Below are 20,740 nucleotides of genomic sequence, written 5' to 3'. Positions count from 1 at the left end.
ACGTAAGTATTCCCTAATCGAAGAATGCATTTTGCTCTCTCAAGTACATTTTAGGAGATTTTGATGACATACTGCACTCTTTAAATGAGAATTTCAGGTTAACTGTGATCAGTAAGGAACATCTGCTGAAAATATTGCAGCCTAATGTGGGCGACCAGACCTGCCCAAAAGCCAAAACCAGCAGCTCAGGAGTTACTCTGGCTGGTCTGTTAGGTAAGGAGAGCCAAACCAGACAGCTTGACACTGGCTCCAGATTTCATCCTTTGAGGCGGTTTTATTTTCTGCTGCAGTATTTGCGCAGCAGTGAAATCATACTCATTGCATTGTTTGGCTCCAAAACCAAAATGCTCTCAGTGACACCAACTCTTCAGCCAATGACCTGTTTCTTTCCCCTCAACTATCTCCAAGTCCCATCTTCTCCCCAGTTCAGCTCTACTCTTGATGCCCCTAACCTGGCTTCTGTCCTCTCCGCTTGGCTGAAACCAGGTTTTCCAGCACTACAAATGACTTTTCCCTTCCCCAGCTCTCTTCCCATGATCCTTCTTCATGAAAAGCTTCCACACAGATGACCAATCTGGTCTTGCTGGATCCATGATAAGCAGCTCTCACAGTAAGTTTTTCTTTAGCCTGGTGCAAACCTTTTCTACAGGGAGATGCAGGGAAATCCTTGTAACTCAGCAGATATGAAGGACTCAGAAATGTAATGTCTTGCCAGCAAAAATACCACCATATAGATTGAAACAAAGACAAAGCTAAGCAGAAAGCTGGAAAATGAAGGCATTTTGTATCCCAAATTTTGTAGCTTCAGCTCCTACATTGTTCCTGATACAGATTTTGAGTAAAATCTGATGAATGCCTCATGGGATCCAAAAAACATGTTTCACAGCCAGCTCTGCTCACCTCCAAAGACAGAAACACTGCCATCCTGCAAGCTGAGCAAGTCTGTTCCCTGCTTTGGTCACAGTGATCTAATCGGAGCGCATGGTCAAAAATAGCTCATGCATGAGCATCATACTGCAAGGGAGGAGGAGAGCAAAAACAACCACAAAAGGGGGGGGGGGGCACAGCTGGTACCAAATTTTCTTGTGAAGAATGTCATTTTACCACCCACTGGGAGAGACCCCAGGACTGATCTAAGAGTGGTAATAATCTGTATAGCTCAGGATGAATGCTGGATTCTGGCATAAGCTGAAAATGTATGCATATTTTTGTGCACTGGACTCTGGGTATGTGTATGTATTTTGACTTTACAAAAATTAGTTACAAACCACAGGGATGGGAGTGCTCCTGGAGTTCTCAAAGTAGCAAAAGAAAGTGAGGAGAGAACTGTCAGTTGCTGTCTACCACACCTTTATGCTAGCATAGCTGGTTTACTGCCTTTCCAAAAAGAAAGTGAATCCGTCCATGCAAATTAAATAGTTATTTTCTCTGAACACAAAGAAAGGGGTTATGGAAATGCACTGCCCAATTTTCTTCTGACTGTCAAGTCTTGGCTGTTCTCTGAATTCCAGTAAAGAACAGTGGGCCCAACTCCACCTTAAATAAATTAAGATGATGGCAATTCCTGTTCGAGGAATACTGCAAGGGGAAATGGATGCGTGCAGATGAGGAGCAGCGTTTTACTGCTATTTTGTACAAATGTGACAACATTAAGTTTTGTCACACACGTTTTGAAGTACAACAAAGTGAAGAATTAAAGAGCAGCAATTTCTCAACAGTTCTGGAACCACCTGTGATAGTATCTTGGCATTATTTCTACCCTCCTCCCCCCACTGAAAACAAACCAGCTTGAACATGCTACATGGAGATAACAATTATTCACTAAGGCTAACGAAATACAACTGATTTGCACAAGAGGCAGCTAGAGCCAGGCTCTGCCTAGCACCACGAGCGTTAGGCACGTGCACGAGCCCCACACGTGAGCTTTGCGTGAGAGAACAGTGCCCTGCCTTGCAGCCCCGTGCCCTGGGAATATGGATGGGCAAGGGGTAGATCTGTCCTCCCGCTGTGCTCCAGGCTCAAACACGCCAGCTGCCAGTTCTGGCTGCACAGAGCTTATTTCAGACTACACACACAGTCTGTTCAGGGTACATTTGCTTTCCCTGCCTTGCCTGCAGAGAGGAGATACAGTTAGCCATCTCTGGGAGGAAGGGCCCAGGACGGGAGCACAGAGAAGGGGAGAGGAAGGGGGAAGTCTCTCAAGGAATTTGAGGGACTTCATGCAAGATCTCCGTTGATGATGCCTTTGAGTACCACGGTTTGACTTCAAGCACCCCGCAGCTGGACGAGAGTAAAGTCTTCTGAAGCCTGAAGCCCGCAGTAGTTGGCCTATGCCGTAACGGGTTGATTGACTGCTCTCTGCTGAACTGCTTGTCCAAGTTAACTGTACAGTTAATGAACATCTGGCAGCCGGCCTTTCTAAGGGAGAAGGTTTTCTAAGGCTTTTTTCCAAGGCCTTTCTAAGTACGTTCATGACAGTGAACATACTATATCTGTGTTTTATATATTTGGGTAGTTTTGCATTTGACCTGGATTCAGTTTGAAGCTCTTCCTTCCTTTTTGAAGAATTGAAAGTACGAGGACACATTAAAGACTGGCTTCTCTGTTCATGTATTTTCAAGTTTACTGGACCACAAAACATAGCCAGGAGGAAGAGAAATAGAAATAATTTCAAAAAATAACTTCTTATTACTATAGTGAAAGCAAAGCCCATTTATAGTTCCACAGACCACTTCCTTTACTGCCCTTTAGTGCCTCTATTTCACAACAACTGATGTTCTGGAAATACAATGTAGAGAGAACCTGAATCTGAATTCCATTTCTGCACTGATATGGTACTTGTTGAAGATGGTGGCAGTTTATATTTATTTTAGGAAAAATAAAATGAAATTTTATTATAAAATGCACCTTTCAAATTTGTAATGCTTTCTTCATACAAAAGATTCCCATGTCTTCTGCCTGGGACCAGAAAAAAAGGTAAAGTAGAAATAGCTTGAGAGCTTTGCTTTTCTCATACACTTTACACAGTAGGGAAAACCACCTTTGGAACAATAAATAGTTTGTGATGAGCAGAATACAATTGCAGTCCTACTGGGAAAAAAAAAAAACAAACACCTTATTTTGAAATAATCAAGCAGAAGGACTTGAAAATAGAAAACAATAGAATCAAACAGAAGTCTAGAATATGTGGGAGGAAGGTAGGTAGGAGAAAGAAATGAAAGAAAAAAATTACTGTACAATGTGTAGGTCTTTAAAACGCTCATTAAGTAAAATTTGTATTCCTTAGTAAAAGTAATTTTGTCTGACCTACTACCAGCTGAAAAGTATAATAAGCTTCCTGCTAACAAAGTGAACATGTAGACACTGTATGTTCACTTTACATGCACAGAATTTGAAATAATGTCTTTATGAAGACTGAGGGTACACTTAAAATTCACTTTTGTGGAAACTGAAATGGTACTTGAGACATTTGCACTGAAAAGAAAAGTCGGGATAACATTGCACGATCTCAATGCTGGCCTAGGCAAAACAGCATGCTGCTTGAAGAAAACAGCCACCAGGCTGTTACATTTAGGTAGGAAGAGTTAAAACTGCACAAATCCAGGGTGGGAAACAACTTGGTTCCTTAAAATCCTGCAGAAGAGACTCAAGAAATACAGTGGATCACAACCGAACCTAAAGACTCACTGAAATACAGAACCAGGACTATAAATGATAAATCCTGTGAAGCAACCTCTGCTCTCTTCATCCCTGGTAAACCCTGAGAAGATATGCTTTAAGATGTGTACCTTTTAGGAAATCCAAGGCAGAGAAGTAAGCACAATCATCAGTCTGAAAACTTGAATTTTGAGGAAAAATTTAAAGAATCCAGGATATTTAGCTCAAAGATAAGAAGATTAAAGGGATCCTGTAAAGTCTTCGGGCATGTACCAGGCTCCTCCAGAGGGCAGAGAGCAACCTGTTTGCGGCGGCAGTAGGGGGTAGGACAAGAGGAAGGGAGGAGGAGGTGTAAGAGCAGCAAGGAAGATTCAGGCTACACAATATTCAGGGTCACATATTTATAGTGGTTGAGAAATAAGTAGAGTTGTTTTAAAAAACAGCTAGAGCAGTTTCTTGCCAGATGAAAATACAATACTCCTATCTGCAGACAATGGGATGGACACACTGATTTTTTAGACATTTGTGACCAAGAAAAGTATGATATTCTTCTTCTGTGATCTTAACAGTTCTATATTTGTCAAAGTGGTGACAGCAACCTTTTGTGAACTGCAGAAACACTTTTAGCCCCCAATGTCCCTTACAGGCTTACCAGCTAAAACATTTGACGTTTACCTTTGAACAATTGTTTTCAAGCATGTTAATGAATATATGAGGAAGTAAAGTCCATCACTGTGTTCCAACAGCATAATCAGAAGTCTGATTAACTCCAGAACCCCTCAAAATTTAGCCTAAGGATGTATGCCAGTCCTTCACATACTATGGTGTAGTTTTAATGTTATGTAAAGCATACACTCAATTATACTCTTATAGAAGCATACAGAAATATTGGGGTGAAAAAGTTAAATCAAAGACGTATTTCCAGTAGTGCTTGCTCTACTCATGGAATATATTCCTTCAGTAGTTCTGAATGTGAATAAAAATGTCCTGTATTTAGGTTTCTGGCATTTTTGTTTTATTTTATCAGGCATCCCTGAAAATATACATTCTGAAATCATGCTGAATGGTTATAAGTAATACTTGCTGTTGACTGATAAGCACTGTTTTTTCTTTAATATTCTTTTTTTATAAAGTTGCCCTCTTACAAAGCAACTTGCTGGTCTTTTGAGCAGTCTTTTCATAGGCTTATCTTCATAGAAATAATTTTCAGTTGTTCTGTGATATTTGTAGCATCACAATACAAGGCTACTCCATGGGGCGAGAACTGTGATGGTGACAGTCCAGAAGAGCTTACCCCATAACAGGAAATGCTTGGTACTATACAAGAAGATTAAAAGAACATGCAAAATGCTGGTGGAAACTGTAACCCCACTTAAAGCAAAAGAAACAGAAACCTATGCTGATAGAAGGTAATTGAGACCTTAAAAACCAGGAGTGTAGCATAAAATAAGGAGGCAGAGGACTAGCTGCTCTGTAATCACAGATCAGCACCACGTATGCATTAGGAAAGGATGGGCCAGTCTTTGTTGCATAGCTGTAATACCATGAGGTCAGAATGCAGAAATCACATTCACAAGTGTATTGCAGTGTCAACACTTAACTTCACTAATTCCCCAAATGCAATTTCATAGCTGAAATAGGACGGCATTCAAGAGCGAACACTGTAAGAAAGAAACCCTGGTTCGAGATTGCTATATCTGGGCACTGCATCTACAGGGAAGATGTGTTGACAGATACACAGCTATGTATATTGCACCAATCCATAAGTCTTAAAAATTTACAGAGGTATCTTAGAAAAGGTCACTGCAAACACACTGTATTGCCATAGCCTCATTGACTCTTGTGAACCAAAAATAATTTGAGAAGTTGCAAATATCAAAATAGAGGGAAGGTTAACTTTTCTGGAAGTAAGCAATAAAGCACAAAAGCTGCACTAGCAAATACAGCTGTTACTGGCTCTTGGTTTTTTCTCATCAAGTGTATCGGCAGCAGAAAGGACAGGATGTTTTCCATGCTTAATTACATGTTTGTAAAGATGACTGCAATTTCAAGGGCAGAATTTTTTGAAAACTGTCCTAAAAGAAAGTAAGACTGCAAGGATCATGGAAAGCAGGTTTTTCATGGAATCATTAAGGTTGGAAAAGATCTTTAAGATCAAGTCCAACCACCAACGCGACACCACCAAGCCCACTAAACCATGTCCTGAAGTGCCATGTCTACACTTTTTTTGAACAATTCCAGTGACGGTGACTCCACCACCTCCCTGGGCAGCCTGTTCCAATGCTTGACCACTCTCTCAATAAAGAAATTTCTCCTAATATCCAATCTAAACCTCCTCTGGCACAACTAGAGGCCATTTCCTCTTGCCCTATCACTAGTTACTTGGGAGAAGAGACCAACACCCACCTCACCACAACCCCCTTTCAGGTAGTTGTAGAGAGCGATGAGGTCTCCCCTCAGCCTCCTCTTCTCCAGACTGAGGGTGGTTAGGGTGACCCTAACATCAGGATGTAAGGGGGAGATACTGGGAGTATTTTGGGGTTTTTAGTTTTTGTCTTTTTTTTACAACAGTTTTAACTGTATATTGTTAATGAGTTTTGTGTTGTACTAATTAGATTATTTGGACTGTAAGTGTTAGTATTATCATAAGAGGACTAACAATAACTGTTTGTTGTGTTTTACTTACACTGATATAACTTTTAATTAGAATAACAATAAATTCTTAGCTCCAGCTATAAGGAATGCTCCCCTTTTGCCCACAATATCACAAGCATAACATCACCACTAGTACTTTGAAAGTGGGAGCCTACTGCCCTATGCAGTGAAGGCATCCCTAATGCAATGTTTTGGAGACCAAAACCATCTCCTTTACTGAAATGTGTGAAGGAGTTTCCAGGCAACCACAGGTTATTCAAGCTGATATTTTTAGCTTTATAGAAAAGGTCTGTAAATGTTGCTTCTCAGGCTTTGCAGCTGGTTACTTAATTTATCAAGCCATGTTGGAAAGCTTTACAAAGTAACAAAATTTAAAAAAAAAAAAACCACAAAGAGAAAAAAAAGACAAGGAAAAGAAAGTATTGGTTGTGACAGCTTTAAATACAGTTGATAATCCAGTATCATTTGAGCCATTACTTGTCAGTCAATACCTACAAGCTCTCCTCAGCTAATTGATTAATATCACAGACCCTAAATAATCTGGAGAAAAATGTAAGATTCAGTGACAAATTAAAGAGCAACTGTGCACTTTTTACAATGAGCATATAGTGATATAAGGTATGAAATATAAGAACAACGTGGGTTTTGGCATTAAGCTTATGCTTTCTTAAATCTATGTCATTCACCAGTTTTTACAGCTTAATAGCTATCTGTCTCACTAGGATTTTCTGTTTTCTTAAGCACTAAACAATTGTACACCGATTTATTAAACTGATTTTTTTTCCAAACATTTTATAAAATAACTCCTCAGTAACATTGAGCAGCTCAATAATGAACCTTTCATTTTAACTATTGCACAAATTAACCTGAAACCAAACATTTCCAAAATATGAACACTTTCTTTTTTTCAGATTAATGGGATCTGCCCACACCTTTCTCACCTCTGTGCTCCTTATCCATGACCATTTATAAATTTATTTATTTTATTTATTTATTTGGGACTTGAGAAGTTCTGCTGCACACTGTGAGGCAGGATCTTCCTGTGGGGGAGTGGTTCAAGTTTAAAAACATTTTCAGCATTCTAAAGAAACCTCTTAGCACAAGTTCACATGCATATACATACTTGGTCCCAGGGCCCAGATAAAAGCTGGGGAGAAAAGCTTATTAGAGTTCTTCTTAGGTAGCTTCCTAGGCTGCACATTGAGAACAAAACCACACAGACTACATTTATTTCACTTGTGCAAAATTTTTTTTTTTTAGCTTATAGCATTAAATAACTTAGTCAAAGATTTCTAAGTTTAAGGTTTCTGTCATTGGTTACAACACGGCTCAGTCTTGTGCAAGCTTTTACACTTACTGACCCTGCTGAGCTGTCTCAGAGTTGTTGGGGAAGAATCTTTGCTACAGTGAGTTCCTTATTGAAAATGTTGCAGGAAAGAAAATGTATTAAGTTAGTTGTTAAAATCTTAGTGGGCTGCAGTATTGGAGAACTAGCTTCAGTGTTTCCAAGACAAGTAAATATTCATATGGAACTTCCAACATGCTGTGATTCAACAGCAAATTTAAGCAAGTTTGTAAAGCTCTCTAGGGCAGTGCAGCCCTTTCTTCATCATTAAGCAAACTACAAGTGCCACTCAGTTCCAACTCTGTCATAATTATTGGTTCACCTGTGTAAATTATAGAGTAAGCTAAAAATTGTGCTTGTCCACTTAAACAAAAGAAGGATGAAAATCAAGGGAAATTATATGGGAGAAACTTCAGATCCAGTCCACTTCCCTGAATTTGAGGTGTCACTCCTCTCTGCAGGTTAAGACAAAATTTTTTCTATGCTTTGCATAACGTATTCTGCAGACATAATTTGGGGCATTTCGTTCTGTTGAAGGCTTTCCAATTAAGGTATTTAATTTCTCATGTGAATTTCAACAATTTTTCTGCAAATTATGGAAATGAGTCAGAAAATATGACAAGTGGTATCTACAGAAGTGACAATACAACAGGAGTCTTTTGTTTCTACAGCAACTGAACACATTTCTCCCTTAATGCTCTGGCAATAAAATAAAAAGAAGCTCTGCACAACATGGCCTACCAAAAACAGAACTCAGCTTAAATTAAGTGAAAAAAATTATTTCCCTACTTTTCCACTATTTCAGTCACAGTTTTAAAATATTTCAATGATGCAAGATACATCTAGTTAAGATAAATTGAAAAGAGAGAGTTTCAGATCCTCAAAAGTATCTGCATCAGAATTTGCAGACCAAGCCCACTGTCAGAAGTTAAACAACAGTGAATATAGAAAAGAGAGACTTTTCCAAGAGAAACTAGATTTAACTACATAAATAAGGTCCCACCAAACAAGATAACCTTTGTCTGTAAATATTGAGGGACTAGCTTTAGAGAAAGGACAACAGGGAAAATTTAGACCTAGGGTGTTTCCTTGACAGAAGTGGAGTGCTGATTTATAGAACTTGTCCTACTACCCAGAAAGGTCATAGTGATCATGTTAGTTAAAAGAATTAAATCATAATTTTTTTAAAAGTTCATAAGTTTAGGGGTTTTGTTAACACTGCTTGGGTTAATAATGAGAAAATTTATTTTAGATAGAAGTGAAACCCCCAAATAATCAATTATCATTATTATCAGCCAAGTTATCAATTATCAAGCCAAATGTCCATCTAGCTGTTGTGGTTTCTGTTTTTAAGTATCTGTGACTAAAACTTGGTGTAGCTTGAGAAGGTACTCTCTGGCATATAAAGAGTGAAGTGACATAGGATAAGGTGAATCATTTTATGACTTAGACCTTTAAAGTAGGTCAGATGAATCACAGCTGTTGGTAACCTCCACTGATTATTGACATTCTCAGCACACTATTTTAAGGGCAGCTGAAAGTAATTAACTTAAACATTGATGTCTGAAGGATCACAGACATCCATGGCACCAAAGATACCAGCATGGGCTCGGGTAATAGTGTGAAGACTATAACACTTCTGCAGAAGCAAAACAAAGACAAATTAGCTCCTGCAAGGTTTATGATTTGAAACTCTGTCTTCTGCTGGGGCTGGAGCAAATAGCAGTCCTAAATTATGGAAGAATTCAGTGAGTACAAAAATCTCTTTCTATCCTTTGCATAAATAATTAATTCATCAAAGGAACATGAGAACAGCCATAGATGGTAATACCAAAGGTTCACCTATGCAAGAGTACTGTCTCCAACAGGGAAAGTAGTGGTGATAATATGGGAATGAATACGTAAATAAGGCAAGCATACAATTGCATTCCTCCTGGCATACCTTCCCAGCTTTCAGAAGTCTGCAGCCAAAACAGAGACAGTACCTCTCCTCTGAAACAGGCAATATCTCTTTTGTTTGCTCTTGGGTTTGCACCTTGTTTCTTGAAGATGACAGCAGCAGAGTCTGTTGCAACCTTTTAAAAGGAGGAGAGGACCTTCCCCTGCCTCAGAAACTACTCAGCCTGGTGGCAAGAAAGAGGTGTCCTGAGGTGGAAGGGAGCAAGAGCGAGGGCATCTGCAAGGAGGGAGGTGCCTGCATTGTGTGCAGAGACCGCTGAGAGGGGCAGGCAAAGCAGGACCACAGAGGTGATGGGTCCCTCTTCAAGGATACTAGAAGGAGCTACACAGAGTTCACAGCAGCTCAGCAACTCATTGAGCTGACCGAAACCAAACCAAAAAGGAAGGAGCTGTCCCACAGAAGCAGGAGGAAGTAGGTTATAAATTGATTTTGTCTATTCTTTCCAACCCTCTATTTAAAAAAAAAAAAAAAAATCTACTTTAAATTTTAACAAAATCTTGCTTTATTTTACTTTTAAAATCTTTCGTCTCTTTCGGGAGATCTCATTATAGTTCAAAGCTCTAGAAATGCCTGCCTAAAAGTTAAAGTCAAACTTTAGCTGACTTTAGGAGCCAGGTACAATCTTCAAAGGGGCTTTACTTTCATCTTTTGTCATCGTTCCTCAGATGATTTATCAATGCTTTATCAATAAAGTAAAATCCCATGGGGCCAAATGAAAGCACTGTAGAAGTCTTAAAATTTGCCGTATCTGTTTATTTAAAGTCTCAGTACTAATCTTTCATTAACATAGATATTTCATAGAATTAGACTAAATAAATTGATGAACAGGTACAAGAAATCTGAATAGGAAAGTGCTCTGCATTTTGAAAGGCAGCTAAGTATGCATATTTTATTATTTAAATTAAAATGTCATATCCCTCAAATTATATTAATGATTCCAAGTTCATAATGGAAAAATTGTATCAAGGCTGGGGACTGATAAAGAATTCTATAATCTTTCTAATTCATTCTACCAAATGCAATTAAAAGTTATTAGATTTCATACACTTCAGCCTCTGTATAAAACATTATTCTGGTAGAAAATTAAACACTGAACTACAATCAACTTTCATTTTCATGAGAAAAACATATTGAACAAATGTACCCAAACCATCAGGGTACAAGACGTACTGTATTTCAGGAACCTCATTTCCATGCACTGGAGGACTAAAATCCATAGAGACTCACAGCAGCACTACTTCAGTAATGGTAAATAAGTGACAGCTATCATCAAGATAGTGGAATTCGGGAATCACCAACAAGATCTCAGTGGAAATTTGCAGGTTCCATTAATTGTTAATAGAAATTATGTGCATGCTTTAATAACATTTATTCATTTATCTGATAGGTTTGCCGTGAATACAGAACAGGGAGAAATTATACAGAACACATACAGCCCCTGTTTACTTTCAAGGTTGTAGTTGAAGATCAGCTAGTGAATAATAGAAAACTTCACCACTAACCATGTCATTTGTTTTCATTTATTTCACTGACATAAAGTAGGACAAAAACCAAACATCAGCTATTAAGTTTCTTCTAATATCAACTCCAACTGCTTTGCAGTTTTGAAAGAATATCTCACCAAGAGCATATGCAACCAGTGCTATGTGGTCCTACAAACTTTGCGGCTTTTCAAAAACACTTATAAGATGTTGGCTTTAATTCAAGAAATCCTACATGGTTCAGTGCCCACTTATCTGAGACAGAAAAGTAAGGGTGCAAATCTTAAACTGACAATGTGAACACCTTCCTCAGGTTCTTAGCCAGAGTGACTTCCAACGCCTTCAAATGCCTTCAATTTCTGCATCTTCCTACACCTTAGTAATATAGTGCTTCTGTTGTTATAATACCTCAGTATACCTTTTAACTTCTTAACAGCTAATATTCTTTATGGGCTGAAATCACTCATTTCCATGACAAATACTCTGGAACAGGAAAGCTGCCAGAGCAGCTGTGGCACTGGCTGAAATGGGGAAGAAAGCCTGACTAACATGGCCCCTTTCCTAACCTCATACTGCTCCAGGGCACCAGGACTCCCACTGCATGCCAACAAGGTCATGCTGCATGTGTCAACAATGTTGGGTAACTGCTTAGCACAAGCAAAGGTGCACGGCAAGGTCCTGGTCCCCCAAAGTCCCCCGTGTGTAAGTATTGCTTTGCTCCCAGACTCTTTTGCAGTGACCCAGTTTGTTTCATCTAAGATAAAAATAAATCAAGGTGCAATTCTGGAGACAATTCGTTTCAGGGATCACACCCAAACAGCAGTATGGGTGAGTCTGGATCAGATTTGGGTCTCTCTGCTCTGTACAGTTACTCCAACTTTATCCCTTGTGGATTCATGCACTCAAACTCCATCACATGTACCAGATAATGCAACATATGTCCTCGGCCTCATAATCTTAAAACACAGCTCTGCTAGGCTACAAAACTGCCCTCGCTGCCAACTTAAAAATTAATTAACCCATACATACAATGTCAAGAGGAAACACAGGGCCAGTTGCTGTGCTGAGGAGGTACAACCAGTCTGCTCTGAAGGGACAAGGTCTCAGCAGCGTGGGCACGGGCCATCCTGCACCTCCTAATGCCTGAGGGCTGGGGATCAGTGCCTGGAATAAATGTGTTTGGCAGCAAAGCTATACCCATTAAAACACGCTGCTCCGGACACAGTAGGCCATATCCTCCCACTAGTGCTGGCAATACACAACACTGGTGTTTCCCCAGGTCCCGCCAGCGATAACAGCCTCCTGCTACTGGTACCTTTCTAAGCCAGTCAATACACCAGCATTGTCAGCAGCAGATACGAAAGGTCTTGTTTACAACTTGATCACCATTGTACAGCTATAACTAGCTTTATATTGTGCATAACAAAAATGGATTTCAATGTAGTGTCTGTGTATATGATGATTGGATATTAGGAAATATTTCTTCACCGAGAGGGTGGTCAGGCATTGGAACAGGCTGCCCAGGGAGATGGTGGAGTCGCCATCTCTGGAAGTGTTTAAAAAACCTGTGGATGTGGCACTTCAGGACATGGTTTAGGGAACATGGTGGTGCTGGATTAATGGTTGGACTTGATGATCTTGAAGGTCCTTTCCAACCCTAGTGATTCTGTGATTTATTGATTATGAGTTATTCCTTTTCAAGATTTACGTCTTTCAGTCACTAGGATGGATGTACACAGTGGGGGAATTCAGATTGCATGAAAAAACATAAATCTGAAATTCCATAACTTTCAAGTGCTCAGCAGCCAAAAAAATATTTTCTACTTTTGATAGGGCAATTCATGGTTAGGTTTCATGGCTGTCCTTCAGTTAGGTGTGAGCTTTAATTTAGTTCTGTTTTCAGGATATGTGGCGCCTGTCCTCATACAGGTATACAACTAGCTGTATAAAACCCTGCACATATAGGTCTATACATAGAAAGTATGCGTACAGCTACTTTTCTTTCACACATATACAGTGTCCTCCTGATTTTATTTTGGGAAATTATTTATTCTTGTGATAAAGTAATGGAGAGTGAAAGTCATACAAAGCGTTATCTATATTTAAGAAATAACACCAGACTACTGTTTTTTTCCTTCTATGGATTTATGATGTTCTGATCTCTATAATGCACCTTGTCCATTCACTCAAACCTGCAGTGCAATCATGCCAAGGTCAAATTTGCTTTCTGTAAAGTTTAGCCAGCTCATTAGTATTGGGACGTCAGAAAAATGAAGTCATGAGCATCCTCTGTTATTCACCTGAATGTGACATGACTGCATTTTGAAAACCTGTACTAAGAAACTGCTGTTCTGACTAACCTGGTGGTATTGTGAGGCTGGAGACATATGGAAAAGGGCTTTCTGAAAAGATCCAGACTCAGAAAAATATTACTTTTTTTTTTTTTTTCAGGTAGGTTGTTTGTTTTACTTAAATAGAACAAATCTATGAAACTTACCAAGATCTAGGTAGATGCCTGGAACAAATGAGTTGAGAAAAAACATAAGAATAACACATCCCAGCACAGTCAGGCATTTGATGAGAAGAATTTTGTCTGTTATTCTGTGCTGTAGACAGGGAGAAAAGAATTAATAACTGTATTAAAGAAGGAGCTGTCTATTATGCATAGAGTTGACAAAAGCCTGTGTGAAGCCCCCTTTTCCTGTATTGTAAATTCATCTTCAGCATAAGACAGAAAATTTTAAATTGAAGCGTATAATGCATAGCTATAAAAAAACATGAATATGTGGCCCAATGCGATCTAAGAGATACGAGTAGCTAAGCACCTGCTGCATACATTCAGCTGTGTTCAGCTACCCCCATCACAACTTCATTTTGGCAGAAGTAGGGTTGAAATGCAATTCCTGCTACAGAGGGCACTCCAGGCACTCTGTCGTTTCCCAACCCTAGACAAAATCACCCTTTTCTGCACATATGCTTTGAAAACCTATAAACTAGCCTAGAGGTCAGAGCTTTCATGTCTCCTGTACAACTCTCATGGACATGCCAAGCCAAGCCCATAATCTCTATGCAGCTTCTACACCCCCATGCCCAGCTCCTGCATCCCTGTGCCCATCTCCTCATGCTCTCACCCTCAGACCCAGCACTTTCCGTCGTGACTCTGCTTTTCTGCTCTGATCTCATGTTTGCCGCCAGCCCAGGGTATCACCTTCTCCCAGCCTGAGTCCCTCTCTCATTTGACAGTTTAAAGCTCTATTAAAGTACAAGTTCTGTTCTTTAAAAAGATGTCTTTCATGCAATGCCTTGAAAAAGGTGTAAAACCTAATAAGAAATCCTGTTGGTTTTGTTCTGTTTTGGTGTAACACACAGGACAGTGATGTCCCAGTCAAGGACTTGAGCTCCCACACACAGGCCTGGATTCATTAGCGATGCCAGTGAGGTGGAGAGAATGGGACATTTAGACAATTAAATTTAGATTAAATTAATCCCACTACAGGGTTTACATCTCATCAGACCCAGCTTCAGCACAAAGACTTAGGCAGTGTTCATGTGTGCACAGCAAAGAGAACAGGATTTATCCAAGTGGTTCATCCCTCCTTGAACAATGAAGCAGGCATCTCCCAAGCAGTGCAGTAAATTAGAGTTGATATTTGGTACATCAGCAGGAGTGTACTCTATCGTCATGCATCACGTTTACAAACAACCTATTGACACCTTCTGAGTCTTTCTGGCCATGGCTTCAAAATTTAAGAAAACACTGCTGAATTATTTATTGATCCTTGGAATTATATTTCTCTAAGGAACAAAAGTATAAAAGCTAACAAAACCTCACAATGTGGTTCAGTAACCCTGCCCCACTGAAAAGCCAGCCAGCCTGCCTGCCAGTTTTCCTGCTATCGTGAGAGTTATTAAATTCACATTTGATTCAGCACACTTTCTCTGTACAAAGGCATAGGTCCATTTACACTGATACTGAGAAAAACTGCCATCTACTCACTTTTTTCTGGAGTTCCTGAATATTTGTTTCCCAGTTCTTATCTTCTTGTGAAATTTGCCTGAAAGAAAATGACACCTGCTTTTTTCCAGAGTGAAATTAGAGCTCTGCCAAGAGTGTTGGAATTAATCCCTCTCACCACAAGCAGATCACCCTTTCCTCTGTATGGAATAACTCATACCACAAAGGAGTCATGGCCTTCTTACGGCCAGCAGCCAAACTCCCATGAGCGTTCATGTAAGACTCCACTTTTGAAACACACTCCACTAGTACACAAATGCTTCAGTTCATGAAGAGTTCCACAGGCTTGGAAGAACCTAGCTTCCTAGAGTATGGACCTCAGTATAAGATCTAGCTATATGCAATATGTAGTTCTCTTAATAGTTTCAGGAGTTGATGTGTGCCCTGCTGCGATAAAACAAGGGTTGTGTGCTAACATCAACAAGTCAGAACACATATATTTTACATTTGCATTTTATAATGAAGTTTTTAGGATCCGAAAAACTTCATCGTGTTATCAGCACAGTCAGCCTTCCAGCAAAAAGCCTTGGGGTTTGCAGTTCAGGAGCTGTTGTTAATGCTAATGAATTTTTACATTGCTCTAAACATACTGTGCTGGATAGAGCCTGATTTTCAAGATTAAATATACAATTTTTATTTATACTTTAGAAATGCCTTCTTTAGAATGTCGTAAAGTTTAATAATCTGTTACAATCTTTTAAAAAGGAGACGATCTTAACAGCCTTTTTTGTCTTTAACATGTTTGTTGATGAAAATTAATTATTTCAGTTTCACTTTAGTCAATTCACTTTCAGAGTATTTATCACTGCTACTCTCAGTTATCAAATTCCATAGCACAACAGCTGGTTTTGCCAGAATGTAAACAAAAGGTTAGCACTTTTCTTAGTCCTAATTTATATAAACTTATTTTTTATACATAAACAGCTAATTATGTCTGCACTCAGGTTCACACTGAAGATTTTATTATGAAATAATTTTAAAGCACAGCAGTTCACTGGTGACATAGTTTTCGAACTCAACAGTTCACTGAAGAGCACTGGAATTTTTCAGTGAAAAAAAGAAATTATAGAATTTTACTACCCTGAAGCCACTATTGCAAGGAAAAGTCTAATGAGGTATTTGTGATCTTTTTAAACCAAAAAATACCTGAATTTTCAAGGCCTTTAAATTTGGGTCATATTGATAGATATTTTCCAGGCCTTACACATTGATTTTGTCCTAAAATACTTTGTGTTTTGCTGAGGTTGAGGGGTGGCTCTTCCTGTCTGCTCCAATACCCATTTGATCAAGAGACGACTAAGAATGTAGGTCTCATCCCAGTGAAGATCCTTGAAAGCCTTCACTTTCAGCTCTGCCTAAAATTACTAGACACAAGCCCTTGGCTGGTTGAAGCAAACAGAAGTATCACCCCTGATGTTAGCAAAGCCATGTTATTGTTCCTGGCTGTAGACTGAGATGAGCAGGAGCTCCCTGTCAGTCCAACAAACTGCCTGTGCCTGCAGCTTGTTCCCACCAAGGGTTGGAGCAGGGTAGGTGGGACACCCTGGTCACCGCTCACCTGTGAAACGTCCTCAGCTTCTTCCTCAGGAGCATCTCCAGAGTCAGCACCTTCTGCATCAAAAGGCATTTCACAGCAGTCTCCTCTCTGCTGGCTGGGTTAATGCGCTGTGCAGTTAGTCTCCAAACATAGATCTCATGTTTCAGCTCTAAAAAGAAGCAAAATTGCTTGTCTTAAAGCAGGTATAATGCACACGAATCCAGAGATGAACAAAATACGTGTAATGTGCCCTGGACTCAAAGCTGTTAAAATTATTGAAATGGTTTCCCAACAGTTTTCCACTTAGGAAGCGACTTTTACCATTTTTTTTGCAGAGCTGAAGGGAATGAAAAATAAATAGAAATTTTTCAAAATTTTAAATAAATTAATATCAAAGTCTTTTCCAAAGAAAAAGAAGTACTGTCTTCAAATGCTTGCAAATGCCTTCCACAAGCTTTAATGCTAAAATCATAGCACATGCACTTTTCATCAAAAAAAATAAACTGCCAATATACATCATTACACTGCTAACAAGATACTAGTCACTTTGTAGTTAGGAATTTCAGCAAATGCTCCTTCACTGTATTCAGAATGGGCAACATGTTTCCATTCATTATATGTTCATACAAACAACTTTATCAATGTAAGGCAAAACTGAAGTTTAACACTGTCTTACAGAATATCATATAATAACATTTTAGAGGTTTCCTAATAGAACTTAATTCTTAGGCACTGAAAATATCCGTAAATACAGCTACCATCACCTGCATGGTGACCTGAATGATACCTGATCCTGTGTAAGTTCAGGCAGACTGATTATCACTTGAAATCAGCCTCCAAAATCTTGTCAGGATTTTCAATACTATTTGATTAATTTTTTTCCAGTATTGTCAAGGACTTGGAGAATGACCAAAAAGCATGTGTTCCTGTTCAGGAAGGACCTTAGACTGGGCATGCAAAAAAACCCCAAAAAACAAAAAACAAACCCCACACCCAAAAAAACCAAAACCAAAAAAAAAAAAACCCACACCAAAAAAAACCCCGACACTTTGGATTTTCCAGGAAATCACTAAAGAAATAAAAGCAGAATATTCGTTCAGAAACTGTCTGCACAAATGCTTCCTGAGGAAGCAACAGGATGTTTCCTCACCCTTTGTTTCTGTTCCCATCAAAATCCATGTTGTTGAAGACAATGCGTCAAGAATTCAAGACTTTATATCTTAAGATTCCTGTTCAATCAGCAAATTGCTCTTATCCTAAGAAATGGATGTGGAAGTCTTTGCACCATGTATACAAACTACATACATTATTTTTTTAAAAATAAATTATGTAATAACATAAGAAATATTTAAACACATTTTGATGTAGGCAGTAATATTAACATTTACTGCTGCAAATCCCTAGTGGTTCATCATATCCACTATCAAAAAGAGTACTAAACGTGTTTAATTCCCCCCTTCCTTTATGACCAAGTATTTATAAGCATAACAGAAAGTGAATCATGATATTTCAATAACAAGGAATTAGACTTGACAGAATTCAAATATTTAAGAGAAAAATTAAACATGTCCAGAGCCTGCATAGTTGACACAAAAAAAGTATCTGAACAGCAATTGACTGACATTTTGTATGATTCACGTCTATAGATGAGCACACAACCATCAAAATGGTAATTTTTGCCTAAGCTTTACAATGCAAAACCAGAAATGTAAATTCATACTAGCTGAAGCCCAATGACTATCCCAGGTTATTAAACAACTGGTGCTCACTAAAGCTTTTCTTCCAAGAAGGGATTCATACCTGAACCACAGATATCAAAGAGGTGCAGAATCTACTGCTTTCCTTTGTAATATATTTTGTGATTCTTGCCAGGAGCATAATCTCACACTGAATTATATTAAAACATGGATACGTCCTGCTTATCAAAGGATCGATATGACTTTGTGTGGAGACCCTGTCCTGGCCATCGTTAACTTTTCCATCAACATTTGTGACACACACAAATATATCAGCAGTGATTTTCCATTCTTTTCCAGAATATAAACAAGAAAGTGACGGAGTTTTAGGCCACAGCTGATCTTCTGCTCCCCACAGGAAGAAAGAAAAAAAAACAACTCCTTTTGAGGACTAGAGTGGATGGGAGCTGTGCAAAAATCCTGTATTTTAAACCTCAGAAATGGTGACATTTTTTCTTTAATAAGGTGGCAAGATTCAATTTTAAGTCTCTGAATTTGCATAGTAATTTCTGAAAGAAACTAGTGACCACATTTGCTGTCTGCTTCAGCTCCACAGTTTTGAGTCAATGGGGCAACAAGCTACTTCAGTTGGCAACTTCCTTCTCGTAACATCCACCTGGAAATTGGTCTGAAATCATGAGCTGGGAAGTTGTTTCTTCCCATATAGATGAGCAAGACTAGATGGAGAAAAGCAGGAACGTGGCTTTCTTGCACACTCTTCTGTGCAACATCCCAGGTAAAGATTTTTTCTTCGAAAAATTTTCCTGAGCCCTTTGAGGTAAAAGAATTTTTTCTATGATCCTACATACTGTGCTAGAATGAATGAGATGACAGAAAATTTTGTATTTAATTTAAGCAAGTGGAGGGGGACAACCCTCTCAGCAGGTGAAGGGTCCTTTCCATATTGCTTTCTCATGTAATTTTCAAGTCAACTGGACTGTGGCTTTGAAACTGTCTCATCAATAGTCCAGGAGAAAGAGTGTGGGTTTTTGTCTTTTCCTCTGGCAAATACTCATGAAGCACGATTATCCAGTTCACTCTCCTGCTTTCCGATAGCTTGCCTTTGCTGCAACACCTTTTCTGATCATGTCTGCTCATCCTGCCATAGCATTTCCCCCCATCCTTTGCAAGTAAAATTTCACCAAGGGTTTTCCTGATGGAGGAAAGTTGAATCTTTCATCATCTAAGCAAGATACCCAGCGGGTATTTTCATACAAAGAATCTTTATCTTCTCTCCTTCAGAAAGGGGTGGTTGTCACCACGGTATCTGTGCCACAAACCAACCCGCAGAGTGGAAAGAAAGACGACTTGCATTGCACATTCCTGTTCCGTGTCTGAAGTGCTGTGGGGTTAATCTCCAGGTTCAGCAAGGTCAGCGTGGTGCTTTCTGGTCTATGTTAAAAAATATACACGTTTTCACATGGCTTTGATCTTGCCTTCATATACAGCAAGTGCATGCTTGATTTTTCAATCATCAGTTTTCTAAACAGCCCAAGGATGTCAACATCTAACCTCCTGTGGAATTTACTTCAGAGCAATATGTCCTTTGAAAATCAGAACAGTCGATACATCTTTTATACTGCAACTTCTGTTGCAGTAATAATATGTGAAGAGGTTTTCTAGATCATCCCATAGAATGTTTCTCCTATTTCTCTTTTATGCAGTCTTATTGCAATAGCCCATTGTGGCATCAAGTGATGCATATGTATTAGCAGTAGTTTTTGTTTTGAAGGAAATATAATGCAGGACCCTGAGATCAGTGAGAACACTGAACATGGCCAGAAATATTTGAGCCTTTCTATACTTCTCCCATGTCAGGTCTGCAAACCCATTTAGGCAGCAACCCCTAGAGTTTGGGAACATCTGATATTTTATGACATACTATGTTACACACGGACAAGGGTTTAATACAACTGCAGGGTCTTATCAACCACTTTGAAATTATGGCTAAGGCAGCATAAGGGCAGCATTTGGCTGCTCCTGAATGGGAAGGTTTCACACCCTGTTTCCCCGTGTCCATAAGTTCCAGTCCTCTCCTCAGATGGGATCTAACGGTCATGTTACATAAGGGCGAGCTCACACCACTCATTCATCCAATAAAACCCAATCTGCAGGGTTTTCGCAGGGTTAGCTTTCTGGTGGATCAGCTGACTGACGAGTTTATCCTACCATTGCTATGTCTATTGTTAATAATTGAAATGGAATGTGTGCGTGGCATGTACCTTTCATGGCAGTTTATCATTAAAGCAGCTAAATTAACATTTAACTTCAACTGTAGTAGCAGTAGTTGAAGTGATAGAAGCAAAGCAAAGTTTAGTATGCAGTGATCTGGAGTAAAAGAAGACAAGGGAGCT

The 20,740-nt window shown here is 39.1% G+C and overlaps 1 protein-coding gene across 1 annotated transcript in view; it reads right to left on the bottom strand.

Moving 5' to 3' along the window:
• The window catches only part of OCA2 (OCA2 melanosomal transmembrane protein), a gene marked incomplete at both ends in the record, with an annotated part of 180,251 nt that overhangs the window by 74,986 nt on the left and 84,525 nt on the right, over nucleotides 1–20,740 (bottom strand). The window contains 3 exons of the mRNA XM_082004815.1: nucleotides 13,596–13,704; nucleotides 15,096–15,153; nucleotides 16,672–16,819. Coding sequence (XP_081860941.1) covers nucleotides 13,596–13,704; nucleotides 15,096–15,153; nucleotides 16,672–16,819 — 315 coding nt within the window. The remainder of the gene's footprint in view (nucleotides 1–13,595; nucleotides 13,705–15,095; nucleotides 15,154–16,671; nucleotides 16,820–20,740) is intronic.

The sequence above is a fragment of the Phaethon aethereus genome (assembly GCF_964289735.1).
Source record: "Phaethon aethereus genome assembly, chromosome: 1".
Taxonomy (NCBI): domain Eukaryota; kingdom Metazoa; phylum Chordata; class Aves; order Phaethontiformes; family Phaethontidae; genus Phaethon; species Phaethon aethereus.
The sequence above is the reverse complement of the archived record's forward strand: the minus strand, read 5'-3'. Positions and strand labels throughout refer to the sequence as shown.